The 13,801-nt window shown below is 39.1% G+C and overlaps 1 protein-coding gene across 3 annotated transcripts in view; it reads left to right on the top strand.

Moving 5' to 3' along the window:
• Nucleotides 1-13,228, top strand: part of LOC121912799 (myocyte-specific enhancer factor 2D homolog) — a 31,981-nt gene extending 18,753 nt beyond the window's left edge. The window contains exons 5-12 of one of the 3 annotated variants that reach the window (XM_042435240.1): nt 171-387; nt 1,283-1,339; nt 2,060-2,241; nt 7,275-7,404; nt 7,666-7,882; nt 10,201-10,269; nt 12,061-12,111; nt 12,630-13,228. In XM_042435240.1, coding sequence (XP_042291174.1) covers nt 171-387; nt 1,283-1,339; nt 2,060-2,241; nt 7,275-7,404; nt 7,666-7,882; nt 10,201-10,269; nt 12,061-12,111; nt 12,630-13,104 — 1,398 coding nt within the window. In that variant the 3' untranslated portion in view covers nt 13,105-13,228. The remainder of the gene's footprint in view (nt 1-170; nt 388-1,282; nt 1,340-2,059; nt 2,242-7,274; nt 7,405-7,665; nt 7,883-10,200; nt 10,270-12,060; nt 12,112-12,629) is intronic. The other 2 variants (XM_042435241.1, XM_042435242.1) reach the window with 2 other exon arrangements.
• Nucleotides 13,229-13,801: the final 573 nt, after the last annotated feature.

Below are 13,801 nucleotides of genomic sequence, written 5' to 3'. Positions count from 1 at the left end.
GTATTATCTCATATTTATTAATAATGCAGGTAAAGAAAAACAAGGTTGTACTGACACCAAACTTAAAGAATACATGAAAGCGGTACATACTTTTTGAATTCGTTGTTGCAGGGTGAAGTGGCGAGTTGTTCAATCAAAGTGAAATTCTGTCACTTTTTCACATTTTGCAGCAGTCCACAGCTCCGCCCCAGACGTTCTCCATGCCCATCACAGTCCAGGCATCCAATCAGAGCACACTGCAATTCAGTAACCCTGGCAACGCACTGGTAACTACCTCCTATGTAACATCATCGTCGCTCACGGATACCCACCTCCTGTCGCCACAGCAACCGGCCCTTCAGAGAAATACGGTGTCTCCGGGGTTGCCACAGCGACCAGCCAGTGCAGGTGAGCAGGAGATGTTCAGCTGAATGTGGAAAGACTGAAGTCGTCTGTTAGACTAATAAATACCAGGTGTCGGTTAGAGATATTTCTGACACGCTGTGAAGAAAACGAGGAAACACTCGGTTATAGCTTCATAACAAAATTTGACCTTCTAATTACGTAATTTTTCCTACTTTTATACCATCTGCTCTTCCTCAAAATCCGTCTAATGTTCAACTCTTCAAGGATAAAACTGCAATGTTTGTGTCCATTGTTACATCCAGTTGTGATTCATTCTTGTTAGATAATCATAGATTCACCGCAGAGTAACGAGCTGCCTCATTCCTCAGGGAGCAGTGCACATTTTCTACTCAAGTCTAATCTCCTCCAACTTGGATTTTTACAAACTTTTTTATTGCCTTTTTAATTTATTAATTTGTTCCTATATTAACCAAATATTAAGCATGGAGGAACTGGAGCCGATAACTACCTCGACATACTCTTGAGGAAGTGCTAAAAAGGGTAGTGTGCAATGTAGAATAATAACTGGAATGAGAGTTGAAGTAAGGTTAGGTGAGCTGTGTATTTTTTCCAGCATATAAAAATGTAGAATATACATATTTACATAAATATATTGTGGATTTTCATTGACAATTTATGAAACAACATTTAGTTTATTCTGACTTTGCAAACTGGAGCTTTTGGTTTGCATAAATTAGTCTTTACAAAGCTGCAGTATGTTGTATGCAACTACGATATCTAGTACCTCATTGATTCCTTATTTTCCAGATTTTCATCAGAAATAATAGAAATATGTGCAGTACATTACTATATTTCAGAAATACAGGAAGCTTCTAGTGTCTTTTTCATTATGCACTCGCACAAAATCCTTTCTATTCATTGAATCTGTTTTCAATAGGTGCTCTTCTTGGAGGCGACCTGAATAATTCAAATGGAGGATGCCCAAGTCCAGTCCGTGAGTACTGTTGTATTTGTTGAAAATCTGAGCTTGTTTTTTATTGTTTAGTTGTTGCTGCTTTTTCGCTGCCAAGTGTTTTTGTCATCGGATCTGTATTGGAGTGTTTATTTGAAATCCTCCCCGAGGTTCCTCCTCTGCACCATCTGTGATTGTGCCTTGGAGGGATCAGGGGATGCCACCAGTAACATCAACAGACATGTACGGGATTCCCAGCACTTCCCTTTCGGACATTTAGTCAGCTTTATAGATCATAGATCTACTTAACATCGTGGCACTTGGAATTTATTTCAGTTCTTTCTTTTTGCACAGGAGAATGTTTTTAATACTTAATTTTAATCTGATAATTAGAGTTTAAAAAAAAATTGGCTCCAAAATCATTTTGATCATTTGTGAAAGTGTAGAGACATTACAAAGAAAGGAAATTGCATAAGATTTTATTAGAGATGATAAATGTTTCTTGACATTTTGCTGAATAATCTGTCACAGCACCAAAAAGATTCTGACATCATCCATTTATGTCTCGGAATATTTTACGAACAGCTTTATTCGGTCGATGTGTCTTTAAATTAGTGACTCTCAGAATAGGAAGAAGAAACCTTTTGGAGGATTGTTTTAACACAACTTTGAGTGTGCGCACTGTCCAGATCCCGCTGTCTGCATTCACCTGTTTGATTTTCCTATCGATTTCTGCCCATTCGCACCTCTATCTCCCCGCAGCTAATGGATACACCAGTGCCAGGGCCTCCCCAGGCCTCCTCACCGTTTCCAACGGCAACAGTCTGGGGAAAGTAGTTCCGGCCAAGTCTCCACCCCCACCTCACAGCCCCCAGATGGTCAACAGCCGCAAGCCAGACCTCCGAGTCATCACCTCACAGGGCGGAAAGAGCCTCATGCAGATGGTGAGCTTAACCAAGCCGAACTTGTGCTGTCTGGGTACAATTAGTTAACATTTTTTAACCTCATGCAATGAAAGAATGGCACTTTGTAAATCTGATACATTTATTATAACAAGTAAGGACCTCAGGAGATAGCAGATAGATTAATTCCATTTTATCAAAGAAAATCTGGCCAATGAGTGACACGAAAACTTAATAAAAACATTGGTAATTAATATCAATGTTCTAATTAAGCAAGTAGAATGAAGATAAAAAAAAAGTCCAATAGAGGCTGTCTGCCATCATTTTTGTGTTTCTATTAAGGACCTGAGGGTTAACACTCAAGGTCAAATGTCTCAGTATTTACTCTGACAAAGTTAGTAAAATCTCAGATGAATCAGCCGACTCCCACTGACACACTGATGAGATTTCTCGTAACCTCATATCTATATCTATAGATGCACCCACGTTAACCTATAGCCATGTTCAACCCATGCTCCCTAACCATCAACAGTTTTAGGTCATTTAAATATTATATGATGTATATTATAATATGTTCTTGACTTTGGAAACAGTTGACTCAGTGGTGTCACTATAAGGTCCTTTTTAGTAGCTGTTCTGGAGCCTTAAATTATATCTCATTATTGTCCTCAGCATATTGAGTTTGTCCAGCTGTCATGGCATTTTAGATGTTTATATTTCTCTGAGCATTTTAAAGCTGCTATAATCAATATTTTATATATTTACAATGGATCAAATGACTGTTTAATATGAAAATGTATATGACACTGTAGTTGCCCTCAGCTTTACAGTGTTTTTTCAGCGTCTTTCAGCTCATTGTTTTGGTTTTATGACCCACAACTTTACCGTTGTTAAATCCCACGGTTCTCATCATTGTAGTGCTAACGAGCCAGATATTTTCTTAGCAGCAGCAGAGCTAAAAGGAGATTGAATATTGGGCATACATTAATTGTTTAAGGTGATAATATGTGTTTACAGATTGTTGTGCTGCCCCCAAATGGCCAAAAAAAATCAATTATTGCATTCATGATGGCTTATGAGTTGAATATTTATTCTCGACTTTGGAAACAGGAACTGAGGATAATTCTGTAACAAGATCAAAAGCTCCAGAACAGCTACTAAAAGGACTTTACAGTGAGATTGTGTTGTCAGCCATTTCATTTTTATTGACTGCTGATGGCTGGAAGCAAGCAGAGTAATGCTTAACAACATTTAGCTTACAATGACTTATTTCATAGTTAACTTTGCTAGAAAAATCAGTGATATCACCAAACTACAGTAAGTAGTTTCAATATTATTAACATTTTATTTTCAGTGACTACTTGTAGTTACAGACATGAATCAGAGTTGTAACCCTCTCTGTTACCACCCTTTGCAGACAGAGGATGAGCTGGAATTGGTAAACGAGGTGAATTCCCCCACGTCAGTCACTCGCATGAGTCGATGGATATCGACTGCCCGCACATTATTAGCATGGTTACGATACAAGAGTTTCTCATCGTTCTGGTCTTCCTTCACTGACATTTCTTGGGATGGTCTTCAAGTTTGTGGTTCCCACCTGACTGCATGTGGCTCAGGGCTCATGGTTGTGTTGTTCCAGCATTTTTTATAATCTCAGGATCTTCTCTAGAAATCTAGAAAAATCTCAAAGTAATCAGTAAATGGTGGTTTAGCAGATTTGTCCTTGAGTGATCCTGTCAGTTTTCAACCAGGCCCATTTATTTATCATATGACACCACTTAAAGCATGGGGTGTCTCTTCACTTGGCATTGTGGTGCGGAGCGCCGCAGCAGCATGTTCCCCATTCACTCTGTCCTGGTCCCCCCCCGCCCCCCCCCGGACGCTCACACCGACTCTCATTTTCATCTTCCACCAAAAAATGTCACTTAAAAGATGTTTAAAAATGAACTGGCATTACATTAAAGGCATTGCACTCAAATGTTTTTCCTCAGTTACGTCTCAAAATTTAGCTACAAAAACCTCTTATCGTGTCGTATTTCAGGATGACAAGTGCTAAAACTAGTTTTAATTAACCTGCAGGTATTCTGATAATCAGTTAATTGTTTCAGTCATTTTTCAAGCAAACATTCACTGGTTTCAGCTCCTCAAACGTGAAGATTTGATGCTTTTCTCTGTCAAATATGACCGTAAACTAAATATTTCCAGGTTTTAGACTGTTGGTCAGATAAAAAAAAAGCAAATTAGACACCTCGGCCTCTGGGAATTTTATAAACTGAACGATAATTTGAGAAAATAATCAGCCAAATATTAGTAAGTAATTAGTTAGTTGCAGTCCTACAAATGATACTTGCCATAAATATTAGAATTTGTAAAATAAATCATTCTTTTAACCAAAAATAATGAAAAAGTACAACTTGCTGATTGAGAAAGCTTCTTATTATGTAAAATCTCATTTTAATTGATACTGATGTTACTCAGAGAGAGAGGTACGTCCTGATTCCTGCTGCTGCTTTTCATTCCCCTTATTTTACAATTCCCCTCAAACTTGACAGGCAAGAATCTCATTTTACAGGGGATAGTGATTCATTTTCATCACTCTCACCCCGCCGCCCCTCCTCACCTCTTCACAAAGGCAGTTAATTGAATCTGGCCCCTCTCTCCTGCCTATCTCCCCTCTCTCTCTGTAGATTCAACGTCACAGTCATAACTCTGGCAGAATATTTCCTCTAAGGATGATCAGTCTCTCAATACAGAAGAGTAATTCCAGACCAGAAGTATTATTGTATCTCTGGCCTTTTGTATGCAGACCTTCTCTCTTTTCTTTTTTTCTTTTTTTTTTTTACAAAGGATCTCCGTGTGCTTTTATCTGTGAAATAATTCAGCTGAACCAGACTCTGGAGTGTCGTGGTTCTTCTGAGAAATGTGTCCAGCCCAGATACATCATAATAAAACCCTCATGGTAACAGTTTCTCAGATCTAGCAGCATGTCTGTTGCACCTACGCTGAAGAAACATACATATATATAGAATATTTTATCATCTTAATAGCCAACTTAAATGTACAAACACTGAGCAGGCAGCAGGTTTTCACCTCATTTAGCCTCCTCTAAGAGTAAATTATTGAAGCATAAAAAGTGTGGGTTTACGGTTGTGGAGTGCAACCAATGCAACATACTGAGAGGCCTTTACTGACATCCACTGGAGAAACATGAGATGAGCTGTACGTAAATTAAATGTCAAACAAGATCTGGGTCACATCATTTACTGTGGAAGTTGTGCCAAGCTGTCCATTAGAAGAGTCACTTCAAATATACAGTATGAACGTACTGTGTGTAGTGTAGAATCTGACTACAGTATGTTGACATTTCAGGTTTTATTCTAGTAGTTTTGCAATATTTTCAACAGAAAGGCGAAGTAGATGTCTGTTCTTCTTTATTTGGATAGTAGAAATCCTGAAGAATGTTATAAGAGTCGTTTTTAGAGAAAAGTTTAGAGCTGTATCATCTTCTCGTATTTAATTTAGTCACATTTAAGTTAGAATAAAATAAAAACAGATTAACTGAGCAGGGAATCTGCTGGACTTGAAAAGTCTTATAACACATTTAATTTAATTTCCTCAACAATAAAAGGCCTTACAAATCAAAAAAGTCTCAAAAATAATTTAATTAACAAAAGTCTAAAATATCTTCTCCGGCAGATGTTAGTTATAAAATGTTTTTGTATCCAATTGTTGGCTGTCAGGAGACATTATACATCTATAAACCACTGCTGAGACTGGTGTGACAATGGGTTGGGGATGCAGACGGCTGTTTAATCCTTTTTTTTGTGGACTGTCATTCAGCACCATCAAACCTGTCGCAAATGCCGTCACTGCTGCTAGCTACAGCAAAAACTTTAATGAATTTAAATGAATTAACCATTCTTAATTGGTCCATCCATCCATTTTCTACCGCTTATCCGGGTAGAGGTCATTTGATTTAATTAGATATTGAAGAAGGAAGAGAAAGAGACTTTTTTTAATAATAAAGAATTCAAGGGTATATCTGATTTTCCATCATACTTTCGCTGGTATGATTGTGAAACAGGTATTAAAATTGCAATCTGTGTGATATTAAAAAGGTCTTAAATTTAGTGAAATGTGGAGAAATCCTGCTCAGGGTTTGCAGGGCCAGCTTTCCCTTTCCATTGTAGGGATTTTTTGTGTACGTGGTGCTAAATATGGCTGACTATATTCTGTATTTCACTGATGGTAAACAAATCCAAAGACCAAAACCAACAATAAATTATATACCTGTGTATCTAAAACCTGATATAACTTACTCCTCTGTGCTGTAGAGCTCTAGAGTTGTCCAAAAACTATTAAAAGCTCATAAATGAGCCACACGGTTGCCCTGGGAGACGTGTTCCTTTATTTCTATGAACATGAACACTGTAGTTTATTTTGAGACAATCCAACATTTATCATTCTGCTGCTGTAAATAAACGATTGAAATACTCCCTAAAAATACTTTATTTACTCTGGTTTCAGTGAGGTTTGCTGAAAGCTGCTTGTGGAAATGATGTAACCTTTTATACTAGTTTCTTGTTTTATGTGTTGAGTAGGAATGAACAGGCGCGTGGTAGACAGAGTAGGGAAGTTGGAAAGTACCGAGAGAGAGGAACTAAAACATTGCTGGCCTTTAGCTTATTTGCTGACATTAAGACAAATGTGGAATTATACCAATCTTACCCTTTAAAAGACTTAAATAGGTTGCAATTCAAAAAATGAACTCACTGTAATTCTTCGCTGCGTAACTGAGGGTTGGTTGCCTTTAATGTAATACACTTTACATGGCTCACACATAAGGAAACTGTTTTTGATGCACGTCATCAAGAACCTCCTGAAAGTAAATCCACATGACTTTGAGATTTACTCGACTCAGCACATCATGATGAATAAAGTCATGCGCACATTTGTCATTCCAAGCATGTCAGACTTTACATTATTGGAACTAAGTCTTATAGCTTCAGGCCACATGGTGTGTGGTTGGTTTCCCATGTTGGCTGCGACTAACATGTTGTCGTCCTCTCCGGCAGAACGCCCAGCGGCTGGCGGCCGGAGCCCAGGTGGCGCAAACCCTCACCACACCGGTGGTCTCTGTAGCCACGCCGAGCCTCCTGGCACAGGGGCTGCCCTTCTCCGCCATGCCAACAGCGTACAACACAGGTAAACACGCCAGCTCAGACACTAAAAATCCAGAAAATTGAATGGGTTAAAACATTTTTATGCTGTAGTATGTCCATGCTACATTTGAAATTTACAATAAATGTATTTTTGGATTTTTTTAAAAATTTGATGTGTTAATGCTAAAAAAAAGTCCCAACAAATGAATAAATAAAAACTGACAGTGTTGACAATATTCTCAAGGTAATAAAATCCTGTAGGAGATTTGAATTATGACGCTTTTTATCCTTTGTCCTCTCTCAGAGTACCAGCTGACGAGCGCAGACATCACTGCTTTACATGCTCTGGCGTCACCGGGCAGCTTGTTGCCAACCAGTGTGTCCACATGGCAACAGCAGCAGGCTGTTTCCCAGCAACCACAGCAACAACAGCAGCAGCAACAACAACAGCAAACACAACAACAACAACAGCAGCAGCAGCAACAACAACAACTTAATCTTGCATCACTCAGCAACTTGGTGTAAGTCTTTTCTTCACTTTCTCACAGGCGCTGCGTCTTTCCCTTTAAAAAACCAGGGTTGAGTTTCTGAAAAACTCCTCCGTCACTCACATCCAGTGGCGGCTGAGATATTTCTGGTTAAACCAGGAGCCTCGTGTACAAGCTCAGTCTACAGATAAGCTTTTAAAAGCTGAAATACTTAACTACTGACCCTCCCAGTCAGCTTGCATGATATCCATACCATGACCTTATATGCAAGCAATTCACATTCCTTATTTAGTGAATTGGTCTCTCACCAGCATCTCACCATCTCAGCCTCTTCATAACATCAATCTGAACAGTATTCCCTTTTTCTTCTGGAGCTGATGCACCTCAGCAGTATGAAACTATGTGCAGCGTTTGGATGAAGGAAGAGAGATTATTGTCTCAGAGAAAAAGCAGACTTGTACATACAAACATACAGGCTGTGTAACATATAGTGAACTAGAGCTGGTCAGTATACCTCAAAGTAATCACAGGAATTCAAAGTATTTTCACAAATGATTAATTTATACAGTATTTAAAGGTGCAGTGTGTAGAATTTAGTGGTATCTAAGGGAACAGACTGCAGAAATGGAATATAATATCCATAAGTGTGTTTTAATTAGTGTTTAATCACTTGAAAATAAGAATCGTTGTGTTTTTCTTACCTTAGAATAAGCCCTTTATATCTACATAGGGAGCAGGTCCTTTTCCACAGAGCCCGTCATGTTGCACCGCCATGTTTCTACAGTAGCCCAGAATGGACAAACCAAACACTGGCTATAGAGAGGGCCTTTAGTGTTTGTTTTTTTTAAATTTAGATGCCACTAAATCCTACACACTGCACCTTTAATCAGTTATCAAAAAACAAGGCTCCCTGACAACTCTTATATGGTTAAGTGTCTTGTCTACATGCATTAAACTGTAAGATCAGGTTACTCAGCTGCTTTATTTTAAAGAGGCACATCTTCTGTTGTCTAAGAGCGCCCTGTACAGGCAGTCGTTCCCCTGTCAGTGGCAGTCTTGATGCCTCCAAACCAATATATAGGGCTCAACAAGCTATCCTACAAAAAACAACACAGCAGGCTGCAGTAAATCTGGCAATATGCTGAATGTTGGCAGATGTTTAGGTGTATCTCCCATCGTTTATACAAAATATGTTATATATGTATAGATAGACCAGTATATTCAGCAAATAAGGGTTTAGACAGTGATACCAAGTGAAATGTTTTATAGATTATTTTCATTATTGAAATTGTTTTGTCTATAAAATGTCAGAAAATTGTGAAAAATGCCCATTATAAGTCCAAAATGACATCTTCAAATGTCTTGTTTTGTCTAATCAATAGCCCAAAATCCAAAGATAATCAGTTCACTGCCATTTATGTTATAAAAAGCTTCAAATGATCACGTTTGAGAAGCTGCAACCAGCAGATATTTTGCATTTTTCCTTTAAAAACTAAAACAAATTAAACTAAAACAAACTAAAACAATTATTCGATTATCAAAATAGTTGCCGATTAATTTTCTGTCAATCGACTAATCGACAAATTGTTGCAGCTTTAATGTTTTATCTCATTTGTATTTAGATGTGAGATGAAAGTGATTAGCAGCTGAAATATTAATTCAACAGTCAGCACAGCGAGTTGTCAGTGGAGCTTTTGTGACTGTTTATCCAATAAATAACCTTTTTAAATTATGGTCTGTGTGACATAATGTAATGTAAAGGAATGAAACAGTTTTACTGTCCAGATGTTTATGGAGATTACTGTTCCACGTTTTGGTGAGACACATCCACACATACACATATCTTGTTGTTTTCTGACTTTGTTTCATGTTTTATAATTAGCAGCCTGATCGTAATGGATCCTCTTCAAAAATCAGTCATGTTATTTAGTGCACAAGTCAGTATTAAAATCTTACTTTCCTTTTAAAGAAGTGGAAAATTCTCCCAGTGGTGTAAAATATTGCAACGCCATCTGACTTTAGTGCAGCTTTATTTCTTATTTAACTTTTTAGAAACAACAGCCAAACACAGTATCAAGTAAATCATTCAGTTTTTTTTGTGGATTAATTCAAGAAACAAATGGTTGGACTTTAGTTACATTGGAAACACCATTGGAAGACATTTTTCTCTTTTTTCGCCCCCCTTAAACATAAATCTTATGAAGAATTTTTAAATGAAGTATTTTGTACAGAACTAGCAGTGCTGTTGCAGTGTGACGAGAGCTGCGTGGGCTGAACGCTGCAGGGTTCGGGTTTGGTTTGGAAGCGTGAACACCAGATCTTTGAAGTGTGTTCTCTCCTCTTGTCAACAGCATGTGGGGCGTGGACAAACAGAGCAGCGAGCTGTCTAGCCAAGTGTCCAGTCTGGCTGCCAATCTGAGGTGAACAGCCACTAGTGTGCCCGTGTGTGAAATGTCATGACCTTGTCTGTAGGGGGGGTTTGTAGTCCACATTTGCATTTGAAGGGGTTCTGTCCAAAAAAAAAAAAAAAAAAAAAAAAAACAAAAAAGGCTGCATTCAGTACATGTTGCCATTAAAGGCAGCGGTGCATTTACTTGATTAGGTCTTAACAAAAGGAAGAACTGGCCTTCAAAATAAACCTTTATTAATCTTTAAGCTGAGTAAAACGACAGCTGTGACATCTACTAAAAACCAGCTTGACTCTTTCAAATGTGAACGTTATAATTGATTTTGTTGATCAAGATCAGGAGAATGTAAATATTCATTAAGGGCTGCTGAAAATATGCAGCATTTTAAAGAAAACTGGATGAAATCTAAATATTTGGTTTGAATAAAAGCGATCACATAGAAATCTCTTAATTGATCATGGACACTAAATTAGCTCAAGCTTATTAAATTCCACTGCATGTGTGTTAAACTTTTAAGTGTTTTTATATCTTTTATTCTACATTTACATATATATGGAGTAACCAGACTATCAGCTTAACAGTGTGTTTATTAACTATTTTTTTTTTTTTTTATAAATTAGCATTTTATTTGTTTTTACTTAATGCCAATAGCAGTGGTGACTAATTGGAACTAAGCTTTTGGTGCAAGAGGTTCTGTGATCCTGCAGCTTTAAGGTAGTTTACTAAATATGTGCTAATAATGTGAGGCAAACTGAGCACACTATTATCTATTCTGTGATGGATGAAACACTATCCATTAGTAATTCAGTTAATGTTTAAGCTCTGACTGGACTTTGAAGTAAATTTACTGTCTGTATGGAAACAACTATTAGACTATGCAGGAATCCAACAGACATACAGCATTTTTTGATTATTATTTTATCATTAGGCTTATCTAACCGTATAAATAATTTTAAAAAAACAGGACATAAATTATTGCAGTCATGAGTTCTTAATAATAATCTCAGTAATATTTTTTTCTACAGTCTAAACATTTATCACTTTAACACTACAGTCTGTTGCCGTGACAAATCAAATTAACTGTCAACTTTAATATTTCCTTCACTCCTATTTTACAGCCCTGAAACACTGACAAGTGCGGTGGCCTCAAAGCACCCAAAACACATACAAGAGTGAAAGCACAGTCAAAACGCTACAAATAAACAAAAACACATACAGAAAGCAGAGAAATGCATTCTAACGTCAGAAACAATTCAAAACACGAACCACATGGTGTTCATGCTCGTCTTGTTCGTCAATCCCGTTTGTCTCACTACGAGCACATTTCTGTTGTTTGTGTTTTAGTATTTGCGGATTCAGAGTGCATTTCTCCTCATAAAAATAACACTTCATTTAACCAGGAAAGTGCTTTACTGAGATAGAAAGTTTTGGCCAGAATGCTAAGGTTTTTGCATTCACTTCTGTATGCATTTTTGTCCTTTTAAGGCCACCGTACACACTATACAGTAAAGTGAAAGTTCAAAAAATGACGCCTGCTTTATTCTGACACATTCATTCTTGTGTAAATGCTGTTTATAGATCAGAAAAAAAAAGATTTTCATGCTTGGATTCTTACTTGTGCTGGAACAAAAAGAAAAACAATCAGCAGATCAGGGTCTTTGTGTTTCTGATGCTAAGACATTATTAACATTATTGCTGTTGTTGAAGAAATCTTGCTCGCAATAATGTTTTCACACTTTTTTCCACACATGCCTTCTAATCCACCTTTGGTTTGGGCTCCAACATTTTGTTTTCTCCCCACAGTGTTGGCTCTCCGTCCAACCTGCTCTTGGGTAGAGATGAGTGGTTGGGCCGGTACTGTATCACACTTCCTTTTTCCTGTGTGTCTGTGCGCTTTTGGCTGGCTCCCCTTTAGCATGTCTTGGTGCTGTCTGCAGTCAAACAGGAAAGAGACGTAGTTCCGGTTTCCACCATGTTCTCTAACCCGAGATTATTTTCTGTTTGTTTTTTTTTTTAATCATTTTGTAGTCACATCATAGCTGACTCATTGCGAACCACCCTGTCATACGAATCATTTCATGCTTCCTGGGCTGTTCTGTTGATTTATTGGGAGCAGCGGGGTTCTCACTTCTGCTTTGAAAAGGCTCAGAATTGATTGGACTATTGAATAATCGAATGTCGCTTTTCCCTGTTGGTGCTGTGCCTTGTAATGTGGGTTTTTGTCTGATGCGAGTGGCCTTACAGTTTCTCAATCGCCTTTGTCAAGTGGCTAACTGTTTCTATTTTTTTTTTTTTCCTCGCCTTTCCTCTTTGTTCTGTCCCTTATCTTCCATTTTCCTTCCTGTCTCTGTTCTCCGTGACCCTCTTCTCAGGCCTGTGACCCATTTACCTCAAGGCGCAATGCTGACCGTCAACACAAACTCCAGCGTGAGCATCAAATCGGAGCCCGTCTCGCCCGGCCGGGATCGCAGCACCCCTTGCCCTCCTCCTTCTTCCACCACACCGTCCTCGACCTCAGGAGGGGCCATCCTGACCGCGCCACCGCAGTACCCCGGCTCCCTGCTGTGCCTGGAGCCCCCGACCGGCCGTTCCCCTGCGGACAGCGTAAGCAGCAACGCCAGCTCCTTTGAAGGCAGCGATCGGGATGACGCGGGCGCAGCTGGTGCTGGCGGTGGAGGCGGCGGCGGCGGAGGCAATGTTGCCGGTGCTACAGGAAACGTCGGCCCCGCCAGCCGGTCTGTGCCGCCTGACTTCAGCCCCTCAGCCGAGCTCCTCAGGGCGTCAAACGAACCAGAACAGGAAGGAGGCAACATCAAGCGCATGAGATTAGACGCTTGGGTCACATAGAGGCAGCGGCAAGATCTTTTCTGCAAACCCCCCCAGTGAAGTTTTGATGACACTTAAACACCCACAAAACACACACACAGACACACGCACACACACACACACACACACACACACTCATCTCTGACCCCCCCCCCCCCCCCCCCACTGCCCCGACCCCACTGCCATGTGACACTATCATCACACATCTGCCTCTGTCCAACATTATACAACTCAGCTGCATCATCCAGACTTACGAGGCTTTGCCAAAAAAGAATAAAAAAAACATAAAAAATAACATAAATCCTTTTGGGGATCGCGCTCTGAGTGAGGGGAGGATGGTTTAGTGCTCAGCTGGATATTTTGTCCCAGGTAGGCCCCTTGAATAGAGGGACAGTAGATTTTTAAAGCCTTTTTTGCTTGAATGGACTCCCGTGTAGTAATTTCTGTTGGTAGAAACGAGGTGTTAAACCTTTCTGCAATCTTGACGAAACCATAAAAACATTTATCTTTCACATGGTTTCCCGCATCACCTTCATGTATTTACATCGAGCTCATTTGCTACATTGTTCACAATGTGATCGGTGGCTTGTCGACATCACGAGACTTCTGCAGTATCGACTCGCCCACGTCCGGCTCTTTAAAAATCCAACGTCATTTGAATTGTGTGCTGTCCATTCTTCCATAAGTCACTTCCAAACTGCACTTTTGGAAATAACTT

This window comes from Thunnus maccoyii, chromosome 15, assembly GCF_910596095.1.
Source record: "Thunnus maccoyii chromosome 15, fThuMac1.1, whole genome shotgun sequence".
In the NCBI taxonomy this organism is placed as follows: Eukaryota; Metazoa; Chordata; class Actinopteri; order Scombriformes; family Scombridae; genus Thunnus; species Thunnus maccoyii.
The sequence above is the reverse complement of the archived record's forward strand: the minus strand, read 5'-3'. Positions and strand labels throughout refer to the sequence as shown.